At 45.7% G+C, this 26905-nt stretch overlaps 1 protein-coding gene and 1 pseudogene across 1 annotated transcript; one reads left to right on the top strand and one right to left on the bottom strand.

Moving 5' to 3' along the window:
* Nucleotides 1–2704: 2704 nt before the first annotated feature.
* Nucleotides 2705–22487, bottom strand: SPATA4 (spermatogenesis associated 4). Its single transcript, XM_068269089.1, has 6 exons — nt 22260–22487; nt 16335–16464; nt 16045–16163; nt 5739–5959; nt 5225–5347; nt 2705–2920 (listed from the first exon to the last, which is right to left on the bottom strand). Exons 1-6 carry the CDS (start codon nt 22364–22366, stop codon nt 2793–2795), a joined length of 828 nt encoding a protein of 275 aa, XP_068125190.1. The 5' UTR covers nt 22367–22487; the 3' UTR covers nt 2705–2792.
* Nucleotides 22488–25101: 2614 nt separating this feature from the next.
* LOC137533096 (U2 spliceosomal RNA) lies at nt 25102–25233 on the top strand (annotated as a pseudogene).
* Nucleotides 25234–26905: the final 1672 nt, after the last annotated feature.

Here is a 26905-nt window from a genome sequence, read left to right as displayed (position 1 = left end):
GATCAAATTACAATTTGTTATTAGACACAAATGAGTGTGTATTAAAGGGATACTGTAGGGGGTCGGGGGAAAATGAGCTGAACTTACCCGGGGCTTCTAATGGTCCCCCGCAGACATCCTGTGTTGGCGCAGCCACTCCCCAATGCTCCGGCCCCGCCTCCGGTTCACTTCTGGAATTTCTGACTTTAAAGTCAGAAAACCACTGCGCCTGCGTTGCCATGTCCTCGCTCCCGCTGATGTCACCAAGAGTGTACTGCGCAGACACAGACCATACTGGGCCTGCGCTGTGCACTCTTGATGACATCAGCGGGATCGAGGACACGGCAACGCAGGCGCAGTGGTTTTCTGACTTTAAAGTCAGAAATTCCAGAAGTGAACAGGAGGCGGGGCCGGAGCATCGGTGAGCGGCTGCTTGGGCACAAGATGTCTGCGGGGGACCATTAGAAGCCCCGGGTAAGTTCAGCTCATTTTCCCCCGACCCCCCTACAGTATTACTTTAAACAGGCTAAACTCTCTAAATACATACAGGGTGCATTTCTCTCTGTTTTCTTTCTCTCCGGTGCAAGAGTTCAGGTCCACTTTAATGCATCCCAAAATTTGAATTGCTTTAGTTACAGTTGCTTTAGGGTTACAGATTTTTTTTGTATATACCTAGATAGTTTCTACTATAATGAAGGGATGCTGAAAAATGTTTTTTTTTTTTTCTACTGTGGGTTCATACAGTACCTGACTGACCCATTTACCAGCTAAATGCATAAGGGGCAGAAAGCAGGCAGGAGACACATCTGGAGCATGACATTAATATTCTATCCACCACCACTTTATATTCATTCATCATCCTGAGTGATATTAGAATTTGCCTTATTCATTGTTGGACTTATTTGGCTTTAACTCTAGGACTAGTAGGTAACAATCGGGATGCTTCATTATGACTGATACACAAATAGAAAAAGAAAAACCTGCAAGGGTTTCCAGGCCCATAGCAAATCCACAGCAGAGGGATTTATAAAACTTATATTTTTATTATAGATATAAAATAGTAGGTAATAGCAGGTATGCAAGCATCATCAAAACTCATGTGTCAACATAGTCGATATCAGGATTGGCCTGAAAAGCTTTTTGGGGCTTTGAAAACAGCCGTTTCTTCAAAGGCACAACATTGAAAATTGAGGTATATAAAGGATATCCGAGGCGATGGATAAAAAGAAGCTTTACTTACCTAGGGCTTCTTCCAGCCCTAGGAAGTTACGTCACCCTCGCCGTAGCTCCGATCTTCTCCCTGGTCCAGCTGGCAGCCTCTAAAGGATCGCTGACCCCTTATGGATCAGCATCTTGTGCGCGTGGGTGTGTCCTGGCGCCACATCACCGGGAGTATACTGCACCTGCTCAGTTCTATTGCATGTGCAGAAGACACCGACCCATCGTGGGTCAGCAATACTTCAGAGGCTGCCAGTGGGTCCTGGGAGAAGACCGAAACTGCGGCAAAGGACACATGTGACTACCTAGGACTGGAAGAAGACCCAGGTAAGTAAAGCTAGTTTCATCCATCCCCTCGGATATCCTTTAAAAACATAGTGCATGTGATCTAGTGTACATCCACAGTTGAGTATGCACCAAGCGTCCTTTGCATCTGGTCAAACCATATATCAGTATATACCGCAGACCAATGTTAGTCACCACGCTAGTATTGGGCAAAACATGGGCTTGTCAGTATGTGGATTAAATGGCTGGTGACCATCATGGCATAAGAAGCTATTTATTGAAACATTGCACTCACACATTTATTACCCTTCGTTCTACTATAACCCATGTATGGGTTTTGTTACTTAACAGTTTTTTTTAAAAAAATTCAGTCCAGGGTTGCTGGTTCACATGCTCTCCATCTTTATAAAATCCACTGGTATGTAAAATATCTCCATATGTCATATACTGTAGATAGCCAGCAAAAGTATTTCAGTGCAGGTACACCTTAAAGTGAACCCCCGAGGCGAACCTTGGGTCAAAAAGAAGATACTTACCTAGGAAGGAAACTTTTGGATCCTGTAGAGTCTTCCGGTGTCCTCCACACCCCTTCCGCCGCTTGCTGGGACTCTCTGGAAGATCCAGGTTGCACCCCTTACCTTAATTCCTTTATTGGGGACAATCTGGGATAGAGTTGGCATGAGTATAATATCACTTAGTGACTTGGTTAAAGGCCCTGCCTCTGACACAAGAGACCAGGGTTAAAATCTTGGCTCTTCCTGTTCAGTAAGCCAGCACCTCTTCAGTAGGAGACCTTGAGCAAGACTCCCTAACACTGCCACTGCCTATAGAGCACGTCCTAGTGGCTGCAGCTCTGGTGCTTTAATTCCACCAGGAGAAAAGCTCAGTTTAAATATTCTGTGTCTTGTCTCTTCTTCATGCACAACCGCGGCCATGCTGCACCTGCACAAGCATGGTCGCACCTGCGCAGCCACGGCCATACTCACACAGGCACATGTACGGCTGTGCTCGTACATGAAGAGGAGGCCAGCCTCCGGCAAACTCTTGTTGGATTTCTTTGGGGGGGATCAGTGAGTGGCAGATGGTGTGGGAAGCCTCTATCGGATCCAGAGGCTCTATTCTTCTTAGATAGGCATCTGGTTTTTGACCCAAGGCTTGCCTCGAGTTCATAAATTGTATATGATTTCAATCCAGACTCTGTAATACCATGAAAAATAATATATTTCATATGATTATCAGTATTTTAATCAGCAGAAGACAATACATTCTCTTCCAGTGTGAGCATAAATCACATTGAGGTTTGTCTCCCGTCAGGATGAGTTAGACATGGAAGATGATGTGGTAGAAGTTGCACTGGAGGACACACAGCTTCGGTCTCCTTGCTTGACTTTAATTTCTTTGAAGTTAACATTTGCTTTGCTTCGGATGTCAGTTCTGCCTGTGTAGAGAGACGGTACATGAACAAGCTACAATGGTGAAATGTATTGTTCACTAATTTGTGGTAGCTGTAAAAGAACCAGCTCGTGCTACACAAGGGTTGGTCAAATAGATGCAAACAATTCTGAGATGAAGCAGAATTATGCAAATTTGAATGCAAATTTATGTAGCTTCCAGGGTCGTTCACACGGATGACTACCGGGCATTACATGGTGTCTAGGTCAAATGATTTTGCAGAAAAGCATTAGATGGCTTTCGGCAGCTTTCTGAGGCAATCAGCATTTTTCACCCCCCACAGGAGGACACAGAGACGCCATGGTTAAACGACCCAGGATGCTGCATGTTGCTTTCAGGGTCGGATTAAACACTGGTAAAATTTGGGGACGGAATGCGGCCTTCGCGCAAACGACGCTAAAAGTACAGACCAAGCACTGCAATTCACTTGATAGGGTAGAGCTTAACCAGCGAGTGTCTAGGCCAGTGTAAAATGACCCACAATTGCTCATGTGAACCAGCCCCAAAGTTAAATAAGTCAAATGGCAAAGCAGGAAATATAAACATGCTGATGGCACGGCTTGCGTGCACGGAACAACGGGAATACGGCAGGGATCCCAGGTACGTACTTCCTATCCAGCAGGGAGTACGTCACTGGAACGAGGGGTACTATGCATATGGCCTTGTCGGCACCCTCTGCTGTAGGGTCACATGACTGACATTTTGTGTGTTGCTTTGGGATGCGACAGGGCCGGAGCATCGCACAGCAAACGCACAGGCCTGAAGTAAAACTGACCTAAATTGGATTTATGAAAAGTTCTTGCTCTTGGTGCATGCATATTGCTCCACATGCCACACTTTATAAGCACAAATCTTTCCGCAATTCTTGCTACAATCTGCCATGACTCAAGGATGGGGGCTGAAAACTTCTGAAAAAGTTTTAACAAATCCATTCCAGGCTTGCTTCATCAGTTATATTCCCCACTGGTTTCTAGCTCAAGAAAACCTCAGTAAATTAGGCCCCCAGCTACATTATAACTATAAAGGCATTAGAGAACATTACACCTAAAAGTAACACCCTGTATTTGTGGCTAATTTTGTGTTTTTTGTGGGATTAACTAGGAGGACACAACAGATGTAAAATCTCCCCTGATAGAGGTGGTTAATAATTCAGCTTTTTGCCAGGGCTATTGCTTCCAAAGAATCAAGATAATATCCCAAGTCTCCATACTTCTTAGGGGCCCCACTAATCAAGCGACTGTTCAGGTGACAAGTTTAATGTCAGTCCATTTTTGCCCAGGGCCACATTTTACTTAAAACCATTCCTTGCTTTATCCCTATGTACTAGGGTGCTCATTTCAGGAAGTTAGAACAAGTAAAAGAATTGAGGATGTGGCACATGCAGGAAGAAATCAGTAAAAGGCTAGCACTGGAGAATATGTAATCAGGAAACTGGATTTCTGGAGGTCAAAAACTTCATCACTTTCTTACCACTTCTAACAAAAGTTATAGACTATTGGCAGATGGAGGAACTAAAAATTCAGAAGGCCAGAACATGGATATTAGAGGACTCTTTGGATGTTGTTTTAGACCAAGGAGCCCTCAGGACACAAAAGCGGCTTACGGAAAGATCTTTCTCAGGGTCAGCAGGGGTCATTACCATTTTTTTACCCTTTCTTCTCTTCTTCCTTTCACTTACCATATTTAGTTTTTTTTTTTTTTTTTTTATTCTTAGTTCTTTCTTCTTTGTCCCTTGTGGACTCATCCTATAGATTGGACAGCTTCCACCAGTAAATGGAGCAGTAGTGTAGCAAATTAATTGGGGAATAACTAGTGGGAGGGTTAAACCATGGTAAGCTTGCGAGAATTTAGGTATTTAATTGACTCTAAAATTAAGGAGGAAAATGCGATGGCAAGAAAAATTGGAAGGCAAATATTTTCCCTTTTTGTGAAATATCAAAACTAAATGGAGTGATGCTATCTGCTAACTTCAAATTTCATCTGTGGTGATGAACATAAGTTGCAGGGGGCTTTTTTTCCAACATGGTCCTCTATGAGAAGTAAAGAGGGTAGGTTGATATAAAAAAAAAGTATTGTTCATTTATCTTATAATTTATATCAGCCAAAACTACAAATACACATGTTCGTACATACTAGCAAACATGCTAAATGCCTGTGTAGTCAAGGCAACAATTTACATAAATTCAAGCCCAGTTATTGGTAAGATTGTAAAATAATAGCTCAGTGACAACATATAGGAAGTGTAACTCTAAGATGTCTTCACAACACTGCAGCATACTTATATACATACTGGAAGCAGAAGATGAGGAGGAGGATGACCTATTGGACTGGCGGCTCTCACTCTCAGTATGCTCAGATGGAGGCATGAGACGAATGGCGCGTTCACCCACTGATGGCCTCACATTGAACCGTTCTGAATGAGTGAAAACAGCATAAAATGGCATCAAAACTGAAGTTAAAAAAAAAGTGAAAAAATGTACGTCAATAACAAGTACAAAGCCAGCATTGAAAGGGAGACTATGATGTGACCTTGTTACTGTGACAGGAAGGAAAATCTCAGACAACAGTAGAAACAGAAGTTCCAACCCTCCCTCATAACATCCAAGAATAAAATGGCTTTGCTGCGGTTCTACAAGCAATGAGTAAAATATTAGAAGAAATGCCTAGTATTTAAAGAATATACACATGAAACACATCCAGCAGAAGGTGCAAGGTATACCAAGGTATATCATGAAACACATGGTAAGATGTACTAAAGAGGTTTTATTGGTATTGTATGTACGGTATGTATCCATTCTACTTACTTGGGTCATCAAGCCTCTCCTGCTTCCTCTGCAGCAAATGTAAATCTATGACAGCTTGCACCTTCTGCTGGTTGACTATGATGTCCGGCTCTGCCAGGGTCTCACTCAGAGTGATGTTACTCTTTACTGCTTTTGTTGCTGTAGATCTGGCCACCATGGGCAGCCTGTCTTGATAGTTCTGATCAGTAAAGTCCACTTCATTATCCTGGACAGTCTTGATCCTGTGTGATGAAATATATGTAACGTAATATACAGGCAGCCCCTATTTACAAACAGGTTCCGCGTTGGGAGATTGTACGTTGAATTTGTTTGTGAGTTGAGTCCTGTGTTTAACATGGTGAAACATGGATAAATTTACTTTCAGACAACTCTGGATTTGGACACACAGTATAAACTAACTTTATACTGTTTTCAATGTGCATTCACAGGAAATGTGTAATAAAAAAATTTCCCCCGGGGGGTACTTACCTCAGAAGGGGTAAGCCTCTGAATCCTAATGAGGTTTCATCTGTCCTCTTCACCCTCAGAGATCCAACGATGGCAGCCCCCGATCAGCGGACATGCAGCAATATTTACATTCTGCACTCCTGCACAGGCACAGTATCAGCTTTCCGATAAGGCTCAGGCAGAAATAGCCGAGCCCAATCAGGTGTGTGCTCTACTGCGCAGGCGACTTGCACTTACACAATAGAGCTGACCTGATCAAGCTTGGCTATTTCCGCCTGAGCCGACCAGAAGCTGATACTGCTCCTGTGCGGTAGTGCAGATTGTAAATATTGCTGTGCACCACTGCGTCTGTGCACAGCTTGTCAGTGGATTTTTTGGGAAGCCAGTGCTGGATCCCCGAGGTTTAAGAGGACAGGGTAAGCCTCATTAGGATCCTGAGGCTTCCCCATCTCAAAGTAAATATCCCATAGGGGCAATTTTTCTTTATAGATCCACTTTAAAGAACAGCAGAAACCTGTGGCACACTGTAAGAGCACAGGAAAAGTGTAACACATAGTAAAAAGTACAGACTAACCAGCAAGCTCATGGTGAACCAGGACTCATTGTCATGTGTGATGGGCTACAATGGTCCTAAAAGCCCCCTTACTAAAATACTATGGAAAACAAAAGTTTGCGTTCTTAAAACAGAAAGAATTTGCGATAATTCAGGTTGGAGTGAGCTTGAGATGCCTCCCAGTGCAACACTGCTGAATATATGCAAATTAACCATTGTTGCCCTAAGGTTGCCCAATGCTAGATTTGCATATATTCAGCAGTGATGCACTGGGAGACATCTCATGCTCACTCCAACCTGAACATAGTAAAATAACACAATGGGGACAGCAGGGAGTTCTGACAGGTTTACCTAGTATAGGGTTCAGAGAATTCTGTTGGTGACTTGGGATGGAGCCACAACCACAAAGGAATCAGGTACTAATAAGAGAAGATACATGGGGAGATGGAACGACAGTGAGACACCGTGGGATCTATTGTCATTACAATCCACACATATCAGATGAGAAGGGACAAGCTACCATTATTGCTGGATCCAACACTGTTAGAGATAGGAAAGAAAAAGAGAGGTAAACTACTCTCATAGGCTATCATTCATAAAGCATTCCCGCATGCGGTAATGCTGAAAACAGCTGACTTTACCGAGCACTTAGCAAAATGTCCATTCATAAAAGCTGTTACTGCATGAAAAGCTGACATTCTTGAGCAGTGAGGTAAATTACCGCCTTGTGCGGTGATTATCTCCACACGTCACCATATTTCAATTCATAAAGATTAGAGCAAGCGGTATCAGCACGGAGAATACCGCTCCCTTGGAAGAGGCGATAAGCATGTGGATAACAGCTAAGTTAATGGAGACAGACCTCCCAGGCAGCAGCAGTGAGAGCAGAGTAAAAAAAGGCATCCCGGAATACCCAGGCTGTGTTTTTTAACCCCTTGGGTACCTGTTTTCAGATATATTTCACATCACAAAGCCTGCATGTGTAACATTTTTTTTAAGTTCTGCTAAGTTGTGGCAATTAAATAGATTGTTTAAAAAGACTAATAGACAGATTCAGCGCAGATTCAGGATAAACAGAGGCAGTTTGAAAAAAAAAATGCACATGTAAAGGGAAGCTGGGGCTGCCTCATTTAATGTAACGCTGTCTCTGGAGGAGAAAATGTATCAACTCAGGCAGCTTCTTGTGTTTCCGCAACCCTACCGCCAGCCTAGTTTGGGAAAATACCGCACTGCTTTCGCAACTGTAAACATTTTCATGAATGAGCACACAGAAGTCTAAAATATCGAATGTGGTATTTTCCTGCACTGATTTTTTTTTACTGAACACACTTTTATGAATGATAGTCATAGTGGGATCAGGCACTATTAGAGGATGAGAGACATGGAGGCAACAAAGCTATGATCACTGCGGGATCAGACATATCAGAGGATAAGAGGAATGGAGAGGTGAGATTACAGGTATTGCAGGATCAGGCACTATCAGAGGAGGACAGACACTGGGAGGTGAGACTACAGCCATTGCAGGATCAGGCCCTATCAGAGAAGGAGAGACATGGTGGTCAATTTATGAAATAGTGGTCATAGTACTATGCATGCACAGAGCACGACAATATTACTGGTACTTCTGCACATAAGTACCCATGGACAGGTGAGACTACAGCCATTGCAGGATAAGGCACTATCAGAAGAAGAGTTACATGGGCAGGTAAGACTACAGCCATCGCAGGATCAGGCAATATCAGAGGAGGACAGACATGGAGAGGTGAGACTGCATTCCTTGGAGGATCAGGCACTATCAGAGGAGGAGAGACATAGAGAGGCGAATCTACAGCCATCGCAGGATCAGGCAATATCAGAGGAGGACAGACATGGAGAGGTGAGACTGCATTCATGGGAGGATCAGGCACTATCAGAGGAGGAGAGACGGAGAGTTAAGGCCCGTACACACGCCAGACAGGAGGCAACGACGGGTCTGTCATCGCCTCCCGCTGGGCGGGTTTTCCGCAGACAGTACGGCGTCGGCGGACTGATAAGGCTGTTTCTGCCGGGCGGATCGCTCAGAAACAGCCTTATCAGTCCGCCGACAGCCTGTACACATGCCTGACTGTCTGCGGAAAACTTGTCTGGCGTGTGTACGGGCCTTTACAGTCATTGCAGGATCAGGCAGTATCAGAGAAGGAGAGACATGGTGGTCAATGTATGAAATAGTGGTCATAATACTATGCACGCAGAGCACGACAATATTACTGGTACTTCAGAATCAGAATCAGAATTTATTTTTGTTACAACAGGGTCGGTGGTGGTACATACAGTAGTAGATACATACAGCATATACAGTAAATACATACAGGCATATACAGTAGATACATACAGTAGGAACAGTGAAACACAGGCATAGAAATAAAGCATAGATTGAAGCATACATAAAAGATGAACCCCAGGGGAAGGACCAGAGGGGGGGGGGGGGGGGGGAGGTAATCCGCTGCCGTCCAAGGCACTCAAAACGCTTTGCAGCGATACTTTGAATCAGATGCCCCCCAGTCTAACCCAAGGAGAGAGACAGAGAGAGGAGAGGAAAGAGAGAGAAAGTGAAAAAGACAGTGATACTTCTGCACATAAGTACCCATGGGCAGTTGAGACTACAACCATCGCAGGATCAGGCAGTATCAAAAGAGGAGTTACATGGAGAGATGAGACTACAGCCATTGCAGGATCAGGCAATATCAGAGGAGGACAGACATGGAGAGGTGAGACTGCATACATGGGGGGGGGGGGGGGGGGGGGGGATCAGGCACTATCAGAGGAGGAGAGACATGGAGAGGTGAGTCAACAGTCATTCAGAATCAGGCACTATCAGAGGATGGACATGTGGAGGTGAGACTACAGCCATCGCAGGACCAGGCGCTATCAGAGGAGGAGAGACATGGAGAGGTGAGTCTACAGTCATGCAGGATCAGGCACTATCAGAGGAGAGCACACTGTGAACTTGGCCACGGTCCTGGAACCCCTTCAGGAAAATTAATCCTTGAACTGCCGGTGCTACGCCTCACTCAGGTCACCCACCTGAGGGTAGAATCATGCAAACAGTGAAGAGGCGGCACACAAAAGGCTTGCTATTTAAAGCATATATTGATGGAGCAACACTACATTTTACGAACCATCACGGTTCTTCATCAGGTGTGACCTGATGAAGAACCGTGATGGTTCGTAACATGTAGTGTTGCTCCATCAATATATGCTTTAAATAGCAAGCCTTTTGTGTGCCGCCTCTTCACTGTTTGCACTATCAGAGGAGAGACATGGAGAGGTGAGTCTACAGCAGGCATGGGCAAACTTGGCCCTCCAGCTGTTAAGGAACTACAAGTCCCACAATACATTGCAGGAGTCTGACAGCCACAATCATGCCTCATAAAGGCAAATGCATTGTGGGACTTGTAGTTCCTTAACACCTGGAGGGCCAAGTTTGCCCATGCCTGGTCTACAGTCATGCAGGATCAGGCACTATCAGAGGAGGAGAGACATGGAGAGGTGAGTCTACAGTCATGCAGGACCAGGCACTATCAGACAGGGCCGGATTTGTAGTATTCTCCACCCAAGGCCCAATGTCACCAACCGCCCCCCCCCCCCCCCCCCAATAAAAATAACAAAATCTTTACCAACTACTCACTCCAAACGCAAACATTCTCCCACAATAAAACCAGTAATTTTCCGAATTAAATGTAATGCCCCCAGGGAGGCTGCACAAGTAAAGTTGGATCATTCCAATGACTTCCATTTTTTTAAGGGGAAAGCAAGTTATCTGTATGCTTTTAGAATGTGGGGGGAAACCAGAATGCCCAGAGGAAACCCACCCAGACAAGGGGAGAATGTACAAACCCCATGCAAATAGTGCCCTGGCTTGTATTTGAGCTATGAACCTGGTGCTGCAAGGTGAGAGTGGTAACCACTCAGTCACCATACTGCCCACATTAGAATGTCACTTCCACAGCTTCTCAGGGGCATTCTGTTTTACTGTGGGAGAACGTATTCTCCAAAAAGTGAATTAGGAATTAAAATGTTATGATTAACAAATAAGTGCTGCCATGGACAAGGGTGTCCATATTGGGCATGCACAAGTAAGCTCCCTGCATGCCCAGTAGGATGAAAGCACGTTTACCAAGCATGCATGGTCCATAATCTCGCATGTTCACTATGGAAAATGCTTGGGCAGGGTCGCACTTACACACCAACGAAGCTAATTCGTCCAGAGAGGGACAGTGTGCTGTAATGGTGGGGTGTAAAAAGATGCGGGAAATCTCAGTACTATCCAGTAGTATCCCACTAATGAGGTATCTATAAATAATGTATTTTTATTTGCACCATGATTGCTTTGGGTGGGTGGTGGGAGAGGTGTGAGTGAGTGTGTGAGACAGTGAGAGAGAGTGTGTGTGAGAGAGAGAGTGAGAGAGTGTGTGTGAGAGAGAAAGAGAGAGTGAATGAGAGAGAGTGTGTGTGTGTGTGTGTTAGAGAGAGTGTGTGAGTGAGTGTGTGTGTAAGAGAGAGAGTGTGAGTGAGTGTGTGAGAGAGTGTGAGTGTGTGTGAGGGAGAGTGAGTGTGAGAGAGAGAGTGAGTGAGTGAGAGTGTGTGTGTGTTAGAGAGAGTGTGTGTGTGTGAGTGAGTGTGTGTGAAAGAGAGAGTGTGTAAGAGAGAGTGTGTGTGTGTGAGTGAGTGTGTGTGAAAGAGAGAGTGTGAGTGTGTAAGAGAGAGTGTGAGTGTGTAAGAGAGAGTGTAAGTGTGTGTAAGGGAGAGTGTGAGAGAGTGTGTAAGGGAGAGTATGTGTGAGTGAGAGAGAGAGTGTGTGTGTGAGAGAGAGTGTGAGTGTTTGTGTGTAAGGGAGAGAGAGTGAGTGAGTGTGTGTGTGAGAGAGTGAGTGTGTGTATGTAAGGCAGAGTGTGTGTGAGTGTGTGTGTAAGAGAGAGCGTGTGAGTGAGTGTGAGAGAGTGTGAGTGTGTGTAAGGGAGAGTGAGTGTGTGTGAGAGTGAGTGAGTGAGTGAGTGAGTGAGTGAGTGAGTGAGTGAGTGAGTGAGTGAGTGTGAGAGAGAGAGAGAGAGAGAGAGAGAGAGAGAGAGAGAGAGAGAGAGAGAGAGTGTGTGTGTGTGTGTGTGTGTGTGTGAAAGAGAGAGTGAGTGTGAGAGAGTGAGTGTAAGAGAGAGTGTGAGTGTGTAAGAGAGAGTGTAAGTGTGTGTAAGGGAGAGTGTGAGAGAGTGTGTAAGGGAGAGTGTGTGTGTGAGAGAGAGAGTGTGTGTATGTAAGGGAGTGTGTGAGTGTGTGTGTGTGTGTGTGTGTGTAAGAGAGAGAGTGTGAGTGTGTGTGTAAGAGAGAGTGTGAGTGTGTGTAAGAAAGAGTGAGTGTGTGTGAGAGAGAGTGAGTGAGTGAGTGAGAGTGTGTGTGTGTGTGTGTGTGTGTTAGAGAGAGAGAGAGAGAGAGAGAGAGAGAGAGAGAGAGAGAGTGTGTGAGAAAGAGAGAGAGAGAGTGTAAGAGAGAGCGTGTGAGTGTGTGTGTAAGAGAGTGAGTGTGTGTGTAAGAGAGAGAGTGAGTGTGTGTGAGAGAGTGAGTCTAAGAGAGTGTGAGTGTGTCTGTAAGAGAGAGAGTGTGTGAGAGTGTGAGTGTGTGAGAGAGTGTGAGTGTGTGTAAGGGAGAGTGAGTGTGTGTGAGAGAGTGAGTGAGTGTGTGTGTTTGTGTGTGTGTAAGAGAGAGCATGTGAGTGAGTGAGTGTGTGTGAAAGAGAGAGAGTGTGTAAGAGAGAGCGTGTGAGCGTGTGTGTGTGTGTGTGTAAGAGAGAGAGTGTGAGTGTGAGTTTGTAAGAGAGTGTGAGTGTGTGTAAGGGAGAGTGTGAGTGTGTGTAAGGGAGAGTGTGAGTGTGTGTGTGTGTGTGTGTGTGTGTGTGTGTGTGTGTGTGTGTGTGTGTGTGTGTGTGTGTGTGAGAGAGAGAGTGAGTGTGTGAGAGAGAGAGTGAGTGTGTGAGAGAGAGAGTGAGTGTGTAAGAGAGAGAGTGAGTGTGTATGTAAGGGAGAGTGTGTATGTAAGAGATAGTGTGTGTATGTAAGGGAGAGTGTGTGAGTGTGTGTGTAGGAGTCTCTTTATCTTGCCAACAGCTGAGGTCTCTCCTTCCCCCATGCTGCCTCGATCAGTGTCAGCCCCATCAGATTGTCTTAGCAGCCACCAGACCTCTGACCCCATCACAATATTGGCTGATCTTTATCTTTAAACAGGCTGCTGTTTGCTAAAAAGCACACCAGAGAAGGGAGAGATCTGCAGCACAGCTTACGGAGGCTGCAGATTTTTACAGGCTGTCACTGTGTACCTTGTGGAGAGGGGAAGGTTGACGATCAGCAGCAGACCAGCACTCACAGGGATTCCTTACTTTACTGCTTGTGATAGCCGCTCAGGTGGCTTCAGAAACTTTCCTATCGGGACTCGGGAGAAGTTTGCACACAGGAGCTCAGCAGGCTACTAGGCTGAATTGAGCGTGCGGCTGCTGCCTGCTGGTCCTAACAGCTCCTCTCTCTGTTCCGCTATTGGCCAGCTCCTGTTTAGCTGCCCGCTGCACTGCCTGCTCGCATGCACAGGCTACAGTGTGCACGACGAAGCGGGCGGCTGCAGATGGATCAAGCCCACCTATAGATCACTATCAGGGCGGAATGGTGTGTATGGCTCTTAACCTACATTCGCCCTGTGGCAATCAGGCGCCCTAGGAACCGGCCTTGGGGGCCTTTCCACAAATCCGGCCATGCTATCAGAGGAGGAGAGAAATGGAGAGGTGAGTCTACAGTCATGCAGGACCAGGCACTATCAGAGGAGGAGAGACATTGAGAGGGAACTCTACAGTCATACAGGATCAGGCACTATCAGAGGATGGACATATGGAGGTGAGACTACAGTCATGCAGGATCAGTCACTATCAGAGGAGGAGAGACATGGAGAGGTGAGTCTACAGTCATGCAGGATCAGGCACTATCAGAGGAGGAGAGACATGGAGAGGTAAGTCTACAGTCATGCAGGATCAGGCACTATCAGAGGAGGAGAGACATGGAGAGGTAAGTCTACAGTCATGCAGGATCAGGCACTATCAGAGGAGGAGAGACATGGAGAGGTGAGTCTACAGTCATGCAGGACCAGGCACTATCAGAGGATGGACATGTGGAGGTGAGACTACAGTCATGCAGGATCAGTCACTATCAGAGGAGGAGAGACATGGAGAGGTGAGTCTACAGTCATGCAGGATCAGGCACTATCAGAGGAGGAGAGACATGGAGAGGTAAGTCTACAGTCATGCAGGATCAGGCACTATCAGAGGATGGACATGTGGAGGTGAGACTACAGTCATGCAGGATCAGTCACTATCAGAGGAGGAGAGACATGGAGAGGTGAGTCTACAGTCATGCAGGACCAGGCACTATCAGAGGATGGACATGTGGAGGTGAGACTACAGTCATGCAGGATCAGTCACTATCAGAGGAGGAGAGACATGGAGAGGTAAGTCTACAGTCATGCAGGATCAGGCACTATCAGAGGAGGAGAGACATGGAGAGGTAAGTCTACAGTCTTGCAGGATCAGGCACTATCAGAGGATGGACATGTGGAGGTGAGACTACAGTCATGCAGGATCAGTCACTACCAGAGGAGGAGAGACATGGAGAGGTGAGTCTACAGTCATGCAGGACCAGGCACTATCAGAGGAGGAGAGACATGGAGAGGTAAGTCTACAGTCATGCAGGGATCAGGCACTATCAGAGGATGGACATGTGGAGGTGAGACTACAGTCATGCAGGATCAGTCACTATCAGAGGAGAGACATGGAGAGGTGAGTCTACAGTCATGCAGGACCAGGCACTATCAGAGGAGGAGAGACATGGAGAGGTAAGTCTACAGTCATGCAGGACCAGGCACTATCAGAGGAGGAGAGACATGGAGAGGTAAGTCTACAGTCATGCAGGACCAGGCACTATCAGAGGAGGAGAGACATGGAGAGGTAAGTCTACAGTCATGCAGGACCAGGCACTATCAGAGGAGGAGAGACATGGAGAGGTAAGTCTACAGTCATGCAGGACCAGGCACTATCAGAGGAGGAGAGACATGGAGAGGTAAGTCTACAGTCATGCAGGATCAGGCACTATCAGAGGATGGACATGTGGAGGTGAGACTACAGTCATGCAGGATCAGTCACTATCAGAGGAGAGACATGGAGAGGTGAGTCTACAGTCATGCAGGACCAGGCACTATCAGAGGAGGAGAGACATGGAGAGGTAAGTCTACAGTCATGCAGGACCAGGCACTATCAGAGGAGGAGAGACATGGAGAGGTAAGTCTACAGTCATGCAGGACCAGGCACTATCAGAGGAGGAGAGACATGGAGAGGTAAGTCTACAGTCATGCAGGATCAGGCACTATCAGAGGATGGACATGTGGAGGTGAGACTACAATCATGCAGGATCAGTCACTATCAGAGGAGGAGAGACATGGAGAGGTAAGTCTACAGTCATGCAGGATCAGTCACTATCAGAGGAGGAGTGACATGGAGAGGTGAGTCTACAGTCATGCAGGATCAGGCACTATGAGAGGTTCTGAGCAATGGAAAGGTCACACTACCATCCAGGGCTGTGGAGTGGGTACAAAAACCATCCCGACTCCAACTCTGACTCCTCAGTTTATGAAACCACTTTTGGCAGTGTATATAAAAAGACACAAAAATAAACAGGGTACAACAGAATTCCAAACATGCAGGAGCTGGTGCTATAACAGGAGGAGACATGGAGAGGTGAGGCTACAGTCACTGTGGGATCAAACACTGTCAGAAGAGGAGAGGTGAGGATAGTGTCATTGCCAGATCGGTCTCAGAGCAGAGGACATGCAGAGGTGATGCTACAGCTATTAGGAGTGATGACGTACATGCGTCTACCCCTGGCAAACTTTACACGGCCTGGGCCGCATGCTGTGGACCACAGGCCACATTCCTAAAAGTTTTCCCAACTCCCTCCCTGCAGAGTCGCGAGTGGGTAGTAAGTGGGGGTTAAAACTCACCTGATCACCGATTCCAGCGTCGCGTCTCCATGGCTACAGGGCGTCACATGACATGCCGTCAGGATATGCCAGTGTATAACATGAGGAATACGTCCCCCTATCGGTGGGCCGGACGTACAGTGCATACGGACCGTAGTTTGACCAGCGCCGGTCTACCCCTACTTGTCTACTTACATGCACTACACTATTAATAAACTAAGTTGTGGGTAAACAATACTATTGGGAAAAAACAGCATCATATCTCACCTTTTGTTTGTTAGCATTACATAGATCTCTTGTAACAGTATTTCTGCCGCTCCAGGCTTGCAGTGAATTGTTCCATCAATTAATTCTTTGGAAATACTTAATTTTCTTTTGGAAAAAAACTGTTAAAAAAACACATATACAGTATATAACATTTATAAATAGGCAAATAATTAAATAATTAACCACAGCAATGTAAGGCTAGTATACATTAATGTAAACATGCACCTTGCATATTTTCTTATGAGAGAGAGAGAGAGAGAGAGAGAGAGAGAGAGAGAGAGAGAGATTACCTTCTCAAGCTGCGACCAGTTCCCCAGTTTTGTAGCTAAAGATGTCCCATTGTCAAATGAATGCAGCTGTATGTCTTCAGGGTAATACCAATAGAAGATCTCAGCTGTGATGTAGCCATTGGAAAAGTCTCTATTAGAAACAAAAGCACACAGCATAAGGCTAGATTCACAGTGGGTGCTGTGTTGTGTTCCCAGTAAAAGCTGGAAAACAATAAGAAAGTCACTCTGTACATTATGTACGTGTTGTGTTGAATACAGTGAAGCATACAGTCGATGAAAATTATGCATTACTGTTAACCTGTGCGTATTGCAGTAAAGCAAAGCATGCAGAGTGTTGGGATGGCACACGACATTAAACCGCACTAGCCAACTGTGAACGTCGCATAGCAGTGCAACTTCTGTGTTACATTGCAGCCATAAAGCTGCATAGCAAGGCACTAAAAAAAATAAATAACATTTATATTGCCTTTTTCTCCTGGCAGACTCAAAACACCAGAGCTGCAGCCACTAGGGCGCACTCTATAGATGTTCAGTACATAAGAGACAATCCGTGCACCGCATTCTTCAATCGCATTATTTATTCCAAATTGCTGCCAGCAGGATTTGACATCATGGTATACATGTTCACATCATATGAGAAGTGGAAAGATCTGACCTGCATCCAGGACGGGTACGGAGGTGTGACCTGGGGGTGGTAGGACGGCACCTCTATAGATGTTAGGAAACCGTGCCCAAGGTCTCCTACTGAATAAGTGCTGGCTTACTAAACAGGAAAAGTCAAGATTCAAATCCCGGTCTCCAGTGTCAGAGCCCTTGATCAGTACACTATCCAGTCACTGCTAGGTTCACTGCTTTGAACCTAGCCTCAGCCATGGCATTGAATATAAACTTCAGCCCAATTCCAGAATTATATCTGGCTCTCAGAGCCATCAAATTTGTCCCTCAAGTAGTGTCCCCATTTTGCATTATGTTTGGCCCACTCTGACCACCAGAGAAGCTATATTGGAGGTGAAGCCCTAGAACACCAGGGAAGCCATATGGGGAAGGTAGGGGAAAAGCACAATACACTTGGGAACAGTATAGGGGAGGGCGGGGGCCTCTATACACCAGGGAACTGTATAGGGGCTGTAAGAGGGCCATTAGACACCAGGAAACTTTATAAGGTAGGAAGTTGGCCAGTAGACATTGAGATTTAGCCCGTGACTAGATCCCAGTGTACAATTTCGGCCCACTTTGTATTTGAGTTTGACACCCCTGCTTTAGAACATTTCTGCAAAAAAAAAAAAATAAATAAAAAAAAGAGTAAGGGAGGAAATGACATTAGGAGTGGCTTCAGTCAGAGGCAGTTAAGATGGAAAATGCCTGTATCAGTTTTCTCTTTATTCGATTCCTTCCATTTCTGAAAAGATTTTGTCAGAACTGAAATATATCAGTTGCTGTCAGTTATATATCAGTATATCACAAAAGAGATGCAGATTCCGGAACTCAGAAACAGGATTCTTTTATTCAAGCACGGTACAAAAACAGGTTACAAAAGGTAAGAAGGAGTCTGTGTCTTTATATTTATATAGTTATATAGTTCTTAGTTATATATCAGTTGCTGTCAGTTATAACAACAAGGTAATGTCCATGTTTCTCTATGACTCAAGTGGGCAATATTAAAGTTTAACAGTGTGCTGACCAGGAAGCGGTTATGGGGTTGTGGCCATTTTCAAAATGGAGGACGGAGAATTCCATTGATCACAGTGGACAAACAAGGCACAGGAAAGGAGAAAGAGATTGATGAGTAGACTACACAGGAGGTAAGTATGACAAGTGTATGTTTATTCTGACTTTTAATTTTCAGTTCAGGTTTGCTTTAAATATCAAAGAAATGTGGGAGAACTATAAGTAGAGGGAAACTAAGAGACACTATAATCAGGGAGACTGAATAATAGAGTACTAATGGGGATTGATATACAGACGTGGCAGTAAAATGGAATGCTATAATAAAGTGGTGGTGAGACACTAAAATGAGAGGGGCAATATAATAAACAAGCAATTATGGAGGGAAGTGGGGTTTACTATAACGAGCCACTGATAAGGGGTGTACATTTCACACTACACCAATAGGCATACAGTTACTGATTCTCATTATTTAATTATAGATTTATACAGCGCCAACGTGTTATTCGGGGTTGTTTTTTAAAAGAAGAAAACGTTTATTGTGCGCTACAGTGGCTTGCAAAAGTATTCGGCCCCCTTGAAGTTTTCCACATTTTGGGCTTGATTCACAAAGCGGTGCAAAGTGTTTGCACGCCTGTGAAAAGCCCTTTATCACGCCTAAACTCAGTTTAGGCGTGATAAGAAGAAACTCGCGCGATCTCCCGCGCGCAAAGTTTTGCGCGCGTAGCGCACCGCGCTGCGCGCGCAGTGTACCGTGCTTCGCGCGCAGCGTCCATTGAGCCCTATGGGACTTTGCGCGCGCAGCGCGGTGCGCTACGCGCGCAAAACTTTGCGCGCGGGAGCTTCGCGCGAAGAGCAGCACAAATCGGTGATAACTCAGCTTTGCACGGCTTATCACGCCTAAAGTCTTTTAGGCGTGATAACTGAGTTATCACCGCTTTGTGAATCAAGCCCTTTGTCACATTACTGCCACAAACATGAATCAATTTTATTGAAATTCCACATGAAAGACCAATACAAAGTGGTGTACACGTGAGAAATGGAACGAAAATCATACATGATTCCAAACAGTTTTTACAAATAAATAACTGCAAAGTGGGGTGTGCGTAATTATTCGGCCCCCTGAGTCAATACTTTGTAGAACCACCTTTTGCTGCAATAACAGCTGCCAGTCTTTTAGGGTATGTCTCTACCAGCTTTGCACATCTAGAGACTGAAATCCTTGCCCATTCTTCTTTGCAAAACAGCTCCAGCTCAGTCAGATTAGATGGACAGTGTTTGTGAACAGCAGTTTTCAGATTTTGCCACAGATTCTCAAATTAATATAGATCTGGACTTTGACTGCCCCATTTTAACACATGAATATGTTTTGTTTTAAACCATTCCATTGTTGCTCTGGCTTTATGTTTAGGGTCGTTGTCCTGCTGGAAGGTGAACTTCCGCCCCAGTCTCAAGTCTTTTGCAGACTCCAAGAGGTTTTCTTCCAAGATTGCCCTGTATTAGGCTCCATCCATCTTCCCATCAACTCTGACCAGCTTCCCTGTCCCTGTTGAAGAGAAGCACCCCCAAAGCATGATGCTGCCACCACCATATTTGACAGTGGGGATGGTGTGTTTAGAATGATGTGCAGTGTTAGTTTTCTGCCACATATAGCGTTTTGCATTTTGGCCAAAAAGTTCCATTTTGGTCTCATCTGACCAGAGCACCTTCTTCCACATGTTTGCTGTGTCCCCCACATGGCTTGTGGCAAACTTAAAAAAGGGAATTCTTATGCTTTTCTGTTATCAATGGCTTTCTTCTTGCCACTCTTCCATAAAGGCCAACCTTGTGCAGTGCACGACTAACAGTTGTCCTATGGACAGATCCCCCACCTGAGCTGTAGATCTCTGCAGCTCGTCCAGAGTCACCAAGGGGCTATTGACGGCATTTCTGATCAGCGCTCTCCTTGTTTGGCCTGTGAGTTTAGGTGGATGGCCTTTTCTTGGTAGGTTTACAGTTGTGCCATACTCCTTCCATTTCTGAATGATCGCTTGAACAGTGCTCTGTGGGATGTTCAAGGCTTTGGAAATCTTTTTGTAGCCTAAGCCTGCTTTAAATTTTTCAATAACTTTATCCCTGACTGTTTGGTGTGTTCTTTGGACTTCATGGTGTTGTTGCTCCCAATATTCTCTTTGACAACCTCTGAGGCTGTCACAGAGCAGCTGTATTTATACTGACATTAGATTACACACAGGTGCACTCTATTTAGTCATTAGCACTCATCAGGCAATGCCTATGGGCATCTTACTGCACTCAGACCAAAGGGGGCTGAATAATTACGCACACCCCACTTTTCAGTTATTTATGTATGATTTTCGTTCCTTGTGTACACCACTTTATATTGGTCTTTCACGTGGAATTCCAATAAAATGTATTCATGTTTGTGGCAGTAATGTGACAAAATGTGGAAAACTTCAAGGGGGCGAATACTTTTGCAAGCCACTGTATACATACACATATTGCCAAGAGAAGAGAAAAGACATACAGCAAGTTGTTATTCAGAATAGTACAGTAAATAAAGTACAATGATGAACAGATTTGACCAACTCTATCTGGTCGTACACTGCAAGCCAACTCGATTTCAGTCGGCCTTGTGACACCGCATCTGCCACTGTCCTCCTGAATGTATGTGCCCCATAGTGCCTGTGCACTTATACTTTACCCCTCTGCTGAGCGTCCACATTGTATTTCTGCATTGGCACCCCACGTGCAATATGCTGTTAGTCACATGGGGCACCAATACGAAAGCACAGCAGACACAGACACTCGGGGCTCGGTGTGCCAGGTAAAGTATGAATGCATGGGCACCGGGGGGGGGGGGGGGGGTGAATAACACATTTGGGAGGCAGCCACAATCATGGGTTTCCATTGCACTTGTCGTTCATGATGATCACTCACCATTGCTGCCGTGCGAGCGTGTGGCCTTTCCTAGGCATTATTTACACTTACCAGGACTTCCTCCAGCCCCATGAGTAGCAGGCCATCCTTCTTGGCCCCTCTGTTCTGCCACTATAACTACCTGTAATCTGGGCAGTCGCGGCCTTCTGCGCATGCACGGCTCATCTGCGCGTGCACCCCTTATCACGCTCCCGTCCCCTGGAGTGTTCTGTGCAAGCACAGAACGCTACAGAGGACAGGAGTACAATGGGGGAGGCAGGTGGCCAAGCTGAACATGTGCAGAAGGCAACGACTGAACGATTACCGGAAGTCGTAGCGCCAAAACGGAGGGGTAGAAGAGGACGGGGAGGGAAGCCCCGATGCTCATGGGGCTAACATCAAATCGCACGCTGGTAACATCCAGCAGGGGTCACACTTGTCTTTCAGTTTCTACACTTTTCAGAAAACTGAAAGACAAGTGTGACCCTGCCTTAGAGCAGCTAATGTAATTTATAGAGAAAACTGACAAATTGCGCAAGATGGCAGTTTTTTTTCTGCGTGCGAAATCTGCATTAAAGTGTGACCTTGCTTATTGATTAACATGAGTTCTCAGTTGAAGTCAGTTTTTCTGTGCAGAAAACGCGTACGAAAGCAGATAAGTGTGACCCCTGCCTAACTCTCTCCTTGTCCTCACTGGCTGCTCGCTGTAGGAGGAGGGGGAGGACAGAGCTTCTTGCTACAGCCTGCTATGAGCCATAGTTTGACCCATTGAGCAGAAGGGGGGATTCTGTACACAGCAACAATAATCCCCTTGCCTACAGCCCCCCACTGAACATCCCCCCACAGCAGCTGGCAGCCAGTGGCGTAGCTAAGGAGCAGTGGGCCCCGATGCAAGTTTTACAATGGGGCCCCCCCAAGCACTCTATACATAACAATTGATACGGCACACCAAAACCTGCCAATGGCAACTACAGTGTCAGAGGTGCAAGAAGGGGATGGGAAACAGTTTGTTAATGATTACCACTATTCAAAGTATCTATAGAAGTGATTATTACCAGCACAGGGCCAATAGAGAGCTAATACTACAGTTGAGGGAGGGCCCCTTGGGGCCCCTCTGGCCCAAGGGCCCCGATGCGGTCGCTACCTCTGCAACCCCTATTGCTACGCCCCTGCTGGCAGCTCCCCCACCCCCGGCCATGAGACCAGCTAAAAAAAAAAAAAAAAAAAAAAAAAAAAAAAAAGAGGGGGAGAGGGCCCTTGTTCCAACATTTTAGCATACCCGATTGGTCTGTGCCCTCCGGTGACTTGCTGGCGATACAGCCCTGCACCCACCCTCTGGCATACCTGCGGAAGTGTTTGGGGGAGAAGCTGAGATCCAGGCTCTGCAGCCACCGGAGCACCTCTCTGGGCACACCGCTTCTCCTGGGCGCTTCAGCGTATGATGGTAGCATGGCGGGCACACAGTTCAGTCACAGCCGAAAACTAATGCCCAGTGCCCACTGCCAGCAGCCAGGCGTTCTCCAGTGCCAAGGCAACCGTCACCATGACGACTGGTTACAAAATGCGCAAGAGCCAAATGACTCCTCATCATGGGACTCCGCCCTTCCCACCACTGCATTATTAACAGAGCACTGGTCTCCGGAAACATGGCCGCCGCCTGTCTGAGTCTGACACAGCGCAGAGCAGCCTCTAGTGTGTGACTGTGTGGGCGGAGCTGGAGAGGATGCCGGGGAGCGGGGACTGGGAGGAGAGAGTTGTAGAAGGAGGGAGGGGAAGAGAGAGCATTTCGCCGCCATTGTTGAGTCAGAGCTCAGGGGAGCAGGCTGTGCAGTTATAGATGAAAATAATAGGCAGCGTATGCTGAGGGAGAGAGCTGCAGGGAGGCTGTGCTGATAGATAGAAGCACAGTCTGGCGGGAGGGGGAGCAGAGGGGCTCTTTTATGGAGGGCTGTTTAGACCTGACGCTGCAGGGAGGAAGCAGTGTGACTGTAATGGCTGCTGTGCTGTGAGAAGAGAAGACATACCTTCCAACTTTTTGAGATGAGAAAAAGGGACACTTAAGCTACACCCCTGGTCACAACCTACCATGCCACTAGTGCATACCATAAAGATTTCATAATAAAAATAGAGGGACAGTTGGGAGCTATGGAGAAGACCTGCTGTATAGTGTGCTGATGGATGGAGAGAGCTGAACGATGGGGGTAGATAAATAAATACCTAGATAATAGCTGCATAGAGCAGGCACTGGATAATAGCTGCATATAGCAGGCACTGGATAGAGCAGCAAGATGGGGGTAGATAAATAGAGACCTAGATAATAGCTGCATATAGCAGGCACTGGATAGAGCAGCAAGATGGGGGTAGATAAATAGAGACCTAGATAATGGCTGTATATAGCAAGCACTGGGGAGAGCAGCATGCTGTGTACTATATACTGGGGGCTGTGATGTGAGGAGATGGAGAGAGGCAGCACATGTAGGGAAAGCTTCTGTATAAACCAGGCACTGGAGAGAGTAGCACACTACTGTATACTAGACTAGATTTTCACTAAAAATGTACAATATATGTATTTTATGCACATGTGGTGAGCCCACACCTCCCAACTTTTTGAGATGAGAAAGAGGCACACTTAAGCTACGCCCCTGCCACACCCCTGGTCATGCCCCTAGTCACGCACACCAAAATTTCATAAGAAACATGTCTCATAACTCAAACCATACTGTTTCTTCCTATCTTGGTTCATATTCCTTCATGTTAACATTTGAAAATAATAAATATATCAATTTAAAGCATGGGAATCACATTTAGAGTCAATTAAACACATTTTTCAGTACAAAAATACATATATTTACATAGAAAGAGGGACAACATCCTGAAAGAGGGACAAATTAGGAAGACAGAGGGTCAGGGCTCCCAAATAGGGACTGTCCCTCCAAAAGAGGGACAGTTGGGAGCTATGGGTGAGCCCACAGTGCACAAAAAGAAAATCATGCAGCAGTGCAGTGTGAAAAGTATTGAGGCCCTGTTCACAATGGTCAGTTGTGTTACAGAATAATTCTGCATGTCAACTTACTGCCCATACAATTCTGTGGGCCTGTTCACAGTAACGGATCGCATCAGTCTTACTTGCCGCATGCAGGATTTGCATTAAAGTCTATGACCAGTCTGCAGTTCACGGTCATAATAAATGAGTTATGCAACTGACCACTGTGAACTCAGCCAAAATGCATACATTTTTTTTAAACTGGCACATAGGGAAAATTGTTTGTTTTTGTACACCTGCACACTTCATAAGTTGTGAATTGTGTTAAAGTTCACTGACACATTTGCTGTAAACTGGCCCTAAATACACAAATTGTTATACCTAGATTGTAAGCCTTTGGGCAGGGTCCTCCTCCTTTTGTGTCCTACCTGATCATGCACCTCCATTACTGTGAACACATGCTATGCATCTGAGTGAACCTAACTTGCCTAATCTCCATGCTCCATCTAGTGACTGACTAAGCATTACCTTGTACTCATACTGTTCTGCGTGATCTGGTATTTTTTGTATGCAGGTATTGTCATTTTGCTGTATGTCATCCCTAAATATTGTCTGTAACCTAAACTAATGTCCAGTGCTGCGTAATATGTTGGTGCTTTATAAATACAATCCTACTAATATAATAAATGGGAAAGTTTGGATGTTTGTTACTCGATCACGCAAAAACGGCTGAACGGATTTGAATGAAATTTGGCACACACATAGTACATTACCTGGAATAAAGTATAGGATACTTTTTATTCCCATAACCAAAAAGAGACAAATACAAATTTCACTGGAAAATTTAAACTGCAGCCATTCTTACACTGTTACACTGGAGGTGTGTTTAGCTTCTAAGGGTACAATGGTCAATTTGCATATATTCAGCAGTGATGCACTGGGAGACATCTCAAGCTCACTCCAACCTGAATTATCGCAAATTCTTTCTGTTTTAAGAAAGCAAACTTTTGTTTTTCTTAACATCTTAGTAAGGGGGCTTTTAGGACCATTGTAGTCCCTTACACACTCCAATGAGTTTTTGGTCACCATGAGCTTTCTGGTTAGTCTGTACCTCTCGGTGTTACAAGCCCTACTGCATAGAGCCAAATTAATCTATGCCATGTACTGATGAGGATCAAACAATCCAAAACAGTCTGTATGCATATCGCTTCTCGGCCTTTTGGCTAAGATCAAGTGTAGTATCTGTTCTTGAAATTTTTGGGGGGACCTGGAGGGATGGCACTGTGGCAGGGTGTCCTTCCTGGTCGTAATTCCCAGGAGTTGATTGAATGGATCTATACCATGGTCGAGGCTGAATGGCTGAGGGCTTTGCTTAGGCGTACTGCCCCTGGAAGTGGCGCTCCAGGTGCACCTGAAAAAACCTGAGATGTGGCAGATCTCAGGCGGAAGTAGGGTGCTTTGGTCTGTACTGCCCATATGCATCGCCAACTAACGCAGCTCCCCGGCCTTCTGGCTAGGGAGAGTGCAGAATTTTTATCACTCCGGCCGCAAGGTCGGGGCCAGCTTGCTGGCACCGGGGACTTCGGTTCCCACCCGGCTCCCCCTCGGGGGAGCCACCCGGACCATGTGGGATGCCACATGGCCAGGCCCTTTGGGTAACCACTGGGCACAGTCGGGGTCCTCCTCGGAGGACCCCAGGATCCTCCAACCCCTCGGGTGTTGGAGGATGCCACCCCCTGAGCCGATGGCAAAGGGGGAAGGTTCCCTTCGGGAAACAACCGGAAGGGCCCTGCTGTATTGTGGGGCCCGTGGCTACTCGTGCACGTTTTGTGGGGGTGCTTTAGGGCACTCACGCTTTTTCCGTGCACGGGGCTAATAGCCTTGCTAACCGGGACTCCTGTTGCTTGCAACAGGAGCCAAGACAAGCTAAAAAAAAAAAAAACAGTCTGTATGCATGTTGGATTATAATGGCTTGGTACAAATTAACAAGCTGACACATCATTGCATTCCAGTGGTTCTGGAGGTGTGTTTAGCTTCTAAGGGTAGCAATGGTTAATTTGCATATATTCAGCAGTGATGCACTGGGAGACATCTCAAGCTCACTCCAACCTGAATTATCGCAAATTCTTTCTGTTTTAAGAAAGCAAACTTTTGTTTTTCTTATACTGTTAATGGTAGGGTTCTCAAACTTTGCACAGTTGGTCGTTGGGTGACTAGGATTATTATTCAGAAAAGTGGTTGGAGCCTATAAAAGCCATTCAAAATTCACTTATTGATTTTCAAGGGGAATATTTACATTTCTGCCATTCTTGCACTGTTAATGGCACAAGCCTCAAACCTGGTATAGTTGATCATTGGGTGACTGGGGTTCAATTTCAGAAAGGGGATGGAGCCAAAAATAGCCAATCATATTTGTTTCATTCCAATGCAAATTATTGTTGCCAAACACCGCAAAGCTCACAAACTTGGTAATTGAGTAATTGATTAATTGTTTGTTAGGGTTAGGAAAGTGGGCACAGCCAACACCAGCCAAATACATAAGCGGGTAACGCAGGGTCATAAGTGGGCGGAGACAAATACAAATTTTACTGGGAAAATGTAAACAGCAGCCATTTTTACACTGTTAATGGTAGGGTTCTCGAACTTTGCACAGTTGGTTACTGGGTGACTGGGGTTCATATTTAGAAAAGTGGGTGGACCCTACAAAAAACAATCAAAAATTACCTATTTATTTTTCAGGGGAATATTTCATTGCTTCCATTCTTGCACTGTTAATGGCACAAGCCTCAAACCTGGTACAGTTAATCATTGAGTGACTGGGGTTTAAATTTATATAAGGGGGTGGAGCCCCAAACAGCCAATCTGATTTGTGTTATTTTTAATGCAGGTTATTGCAGGTTATGATTAAGGAGCCTTCTAGAGCTCCGATACGCGTCAGCCTTTTTGTGTGTCTATTGATGTATCAATAAAGGAAGAAACTTTTTACACCCACCCTCGGTGCAGCGGG

This window comes from Hyperolius riggenbachi, chromosome 1 (assembly GCF_040937935.1).
Source record: "Hyperolius riggenbachi isolate aHypRig1 chromosome 1, aHypRig1.pri, whole genome shotgun sequence".
NCBI lineage: Eukaryota > Metazoa > Chordata > Amphibia > Anura > Hyperoliidae > Hyperolius > Hyperolius riggenbachi.
Note: the sequence above shows the minus strand (reverse complement) of the source record. Positions and strands in the feature narration are given on the sequence as shown.

Coding starts and splice junctions, on each gene's coding strand:
- SPATA4 (XM_068269089.1), bottom strand. CDS start 22,366: ATGCTACCATCATACGCTGAAGCGCCCAGGAGAAGCGGTGTGCCCAGA. Junction 5,348..5,738: donor GGAGAGGCTTGATGACCCAA/GTAAGTAGAATG, acceptor TCACTCATTCAG/AACGGTTCAATGTGAGGCCA. Junction 2,921..5,224: donor CTCCTCATCTTCTGCTTCCA/GTATGTATATAA, acceptor CTCTCTACACAG/GCAGAACTGACATCCGAAGC.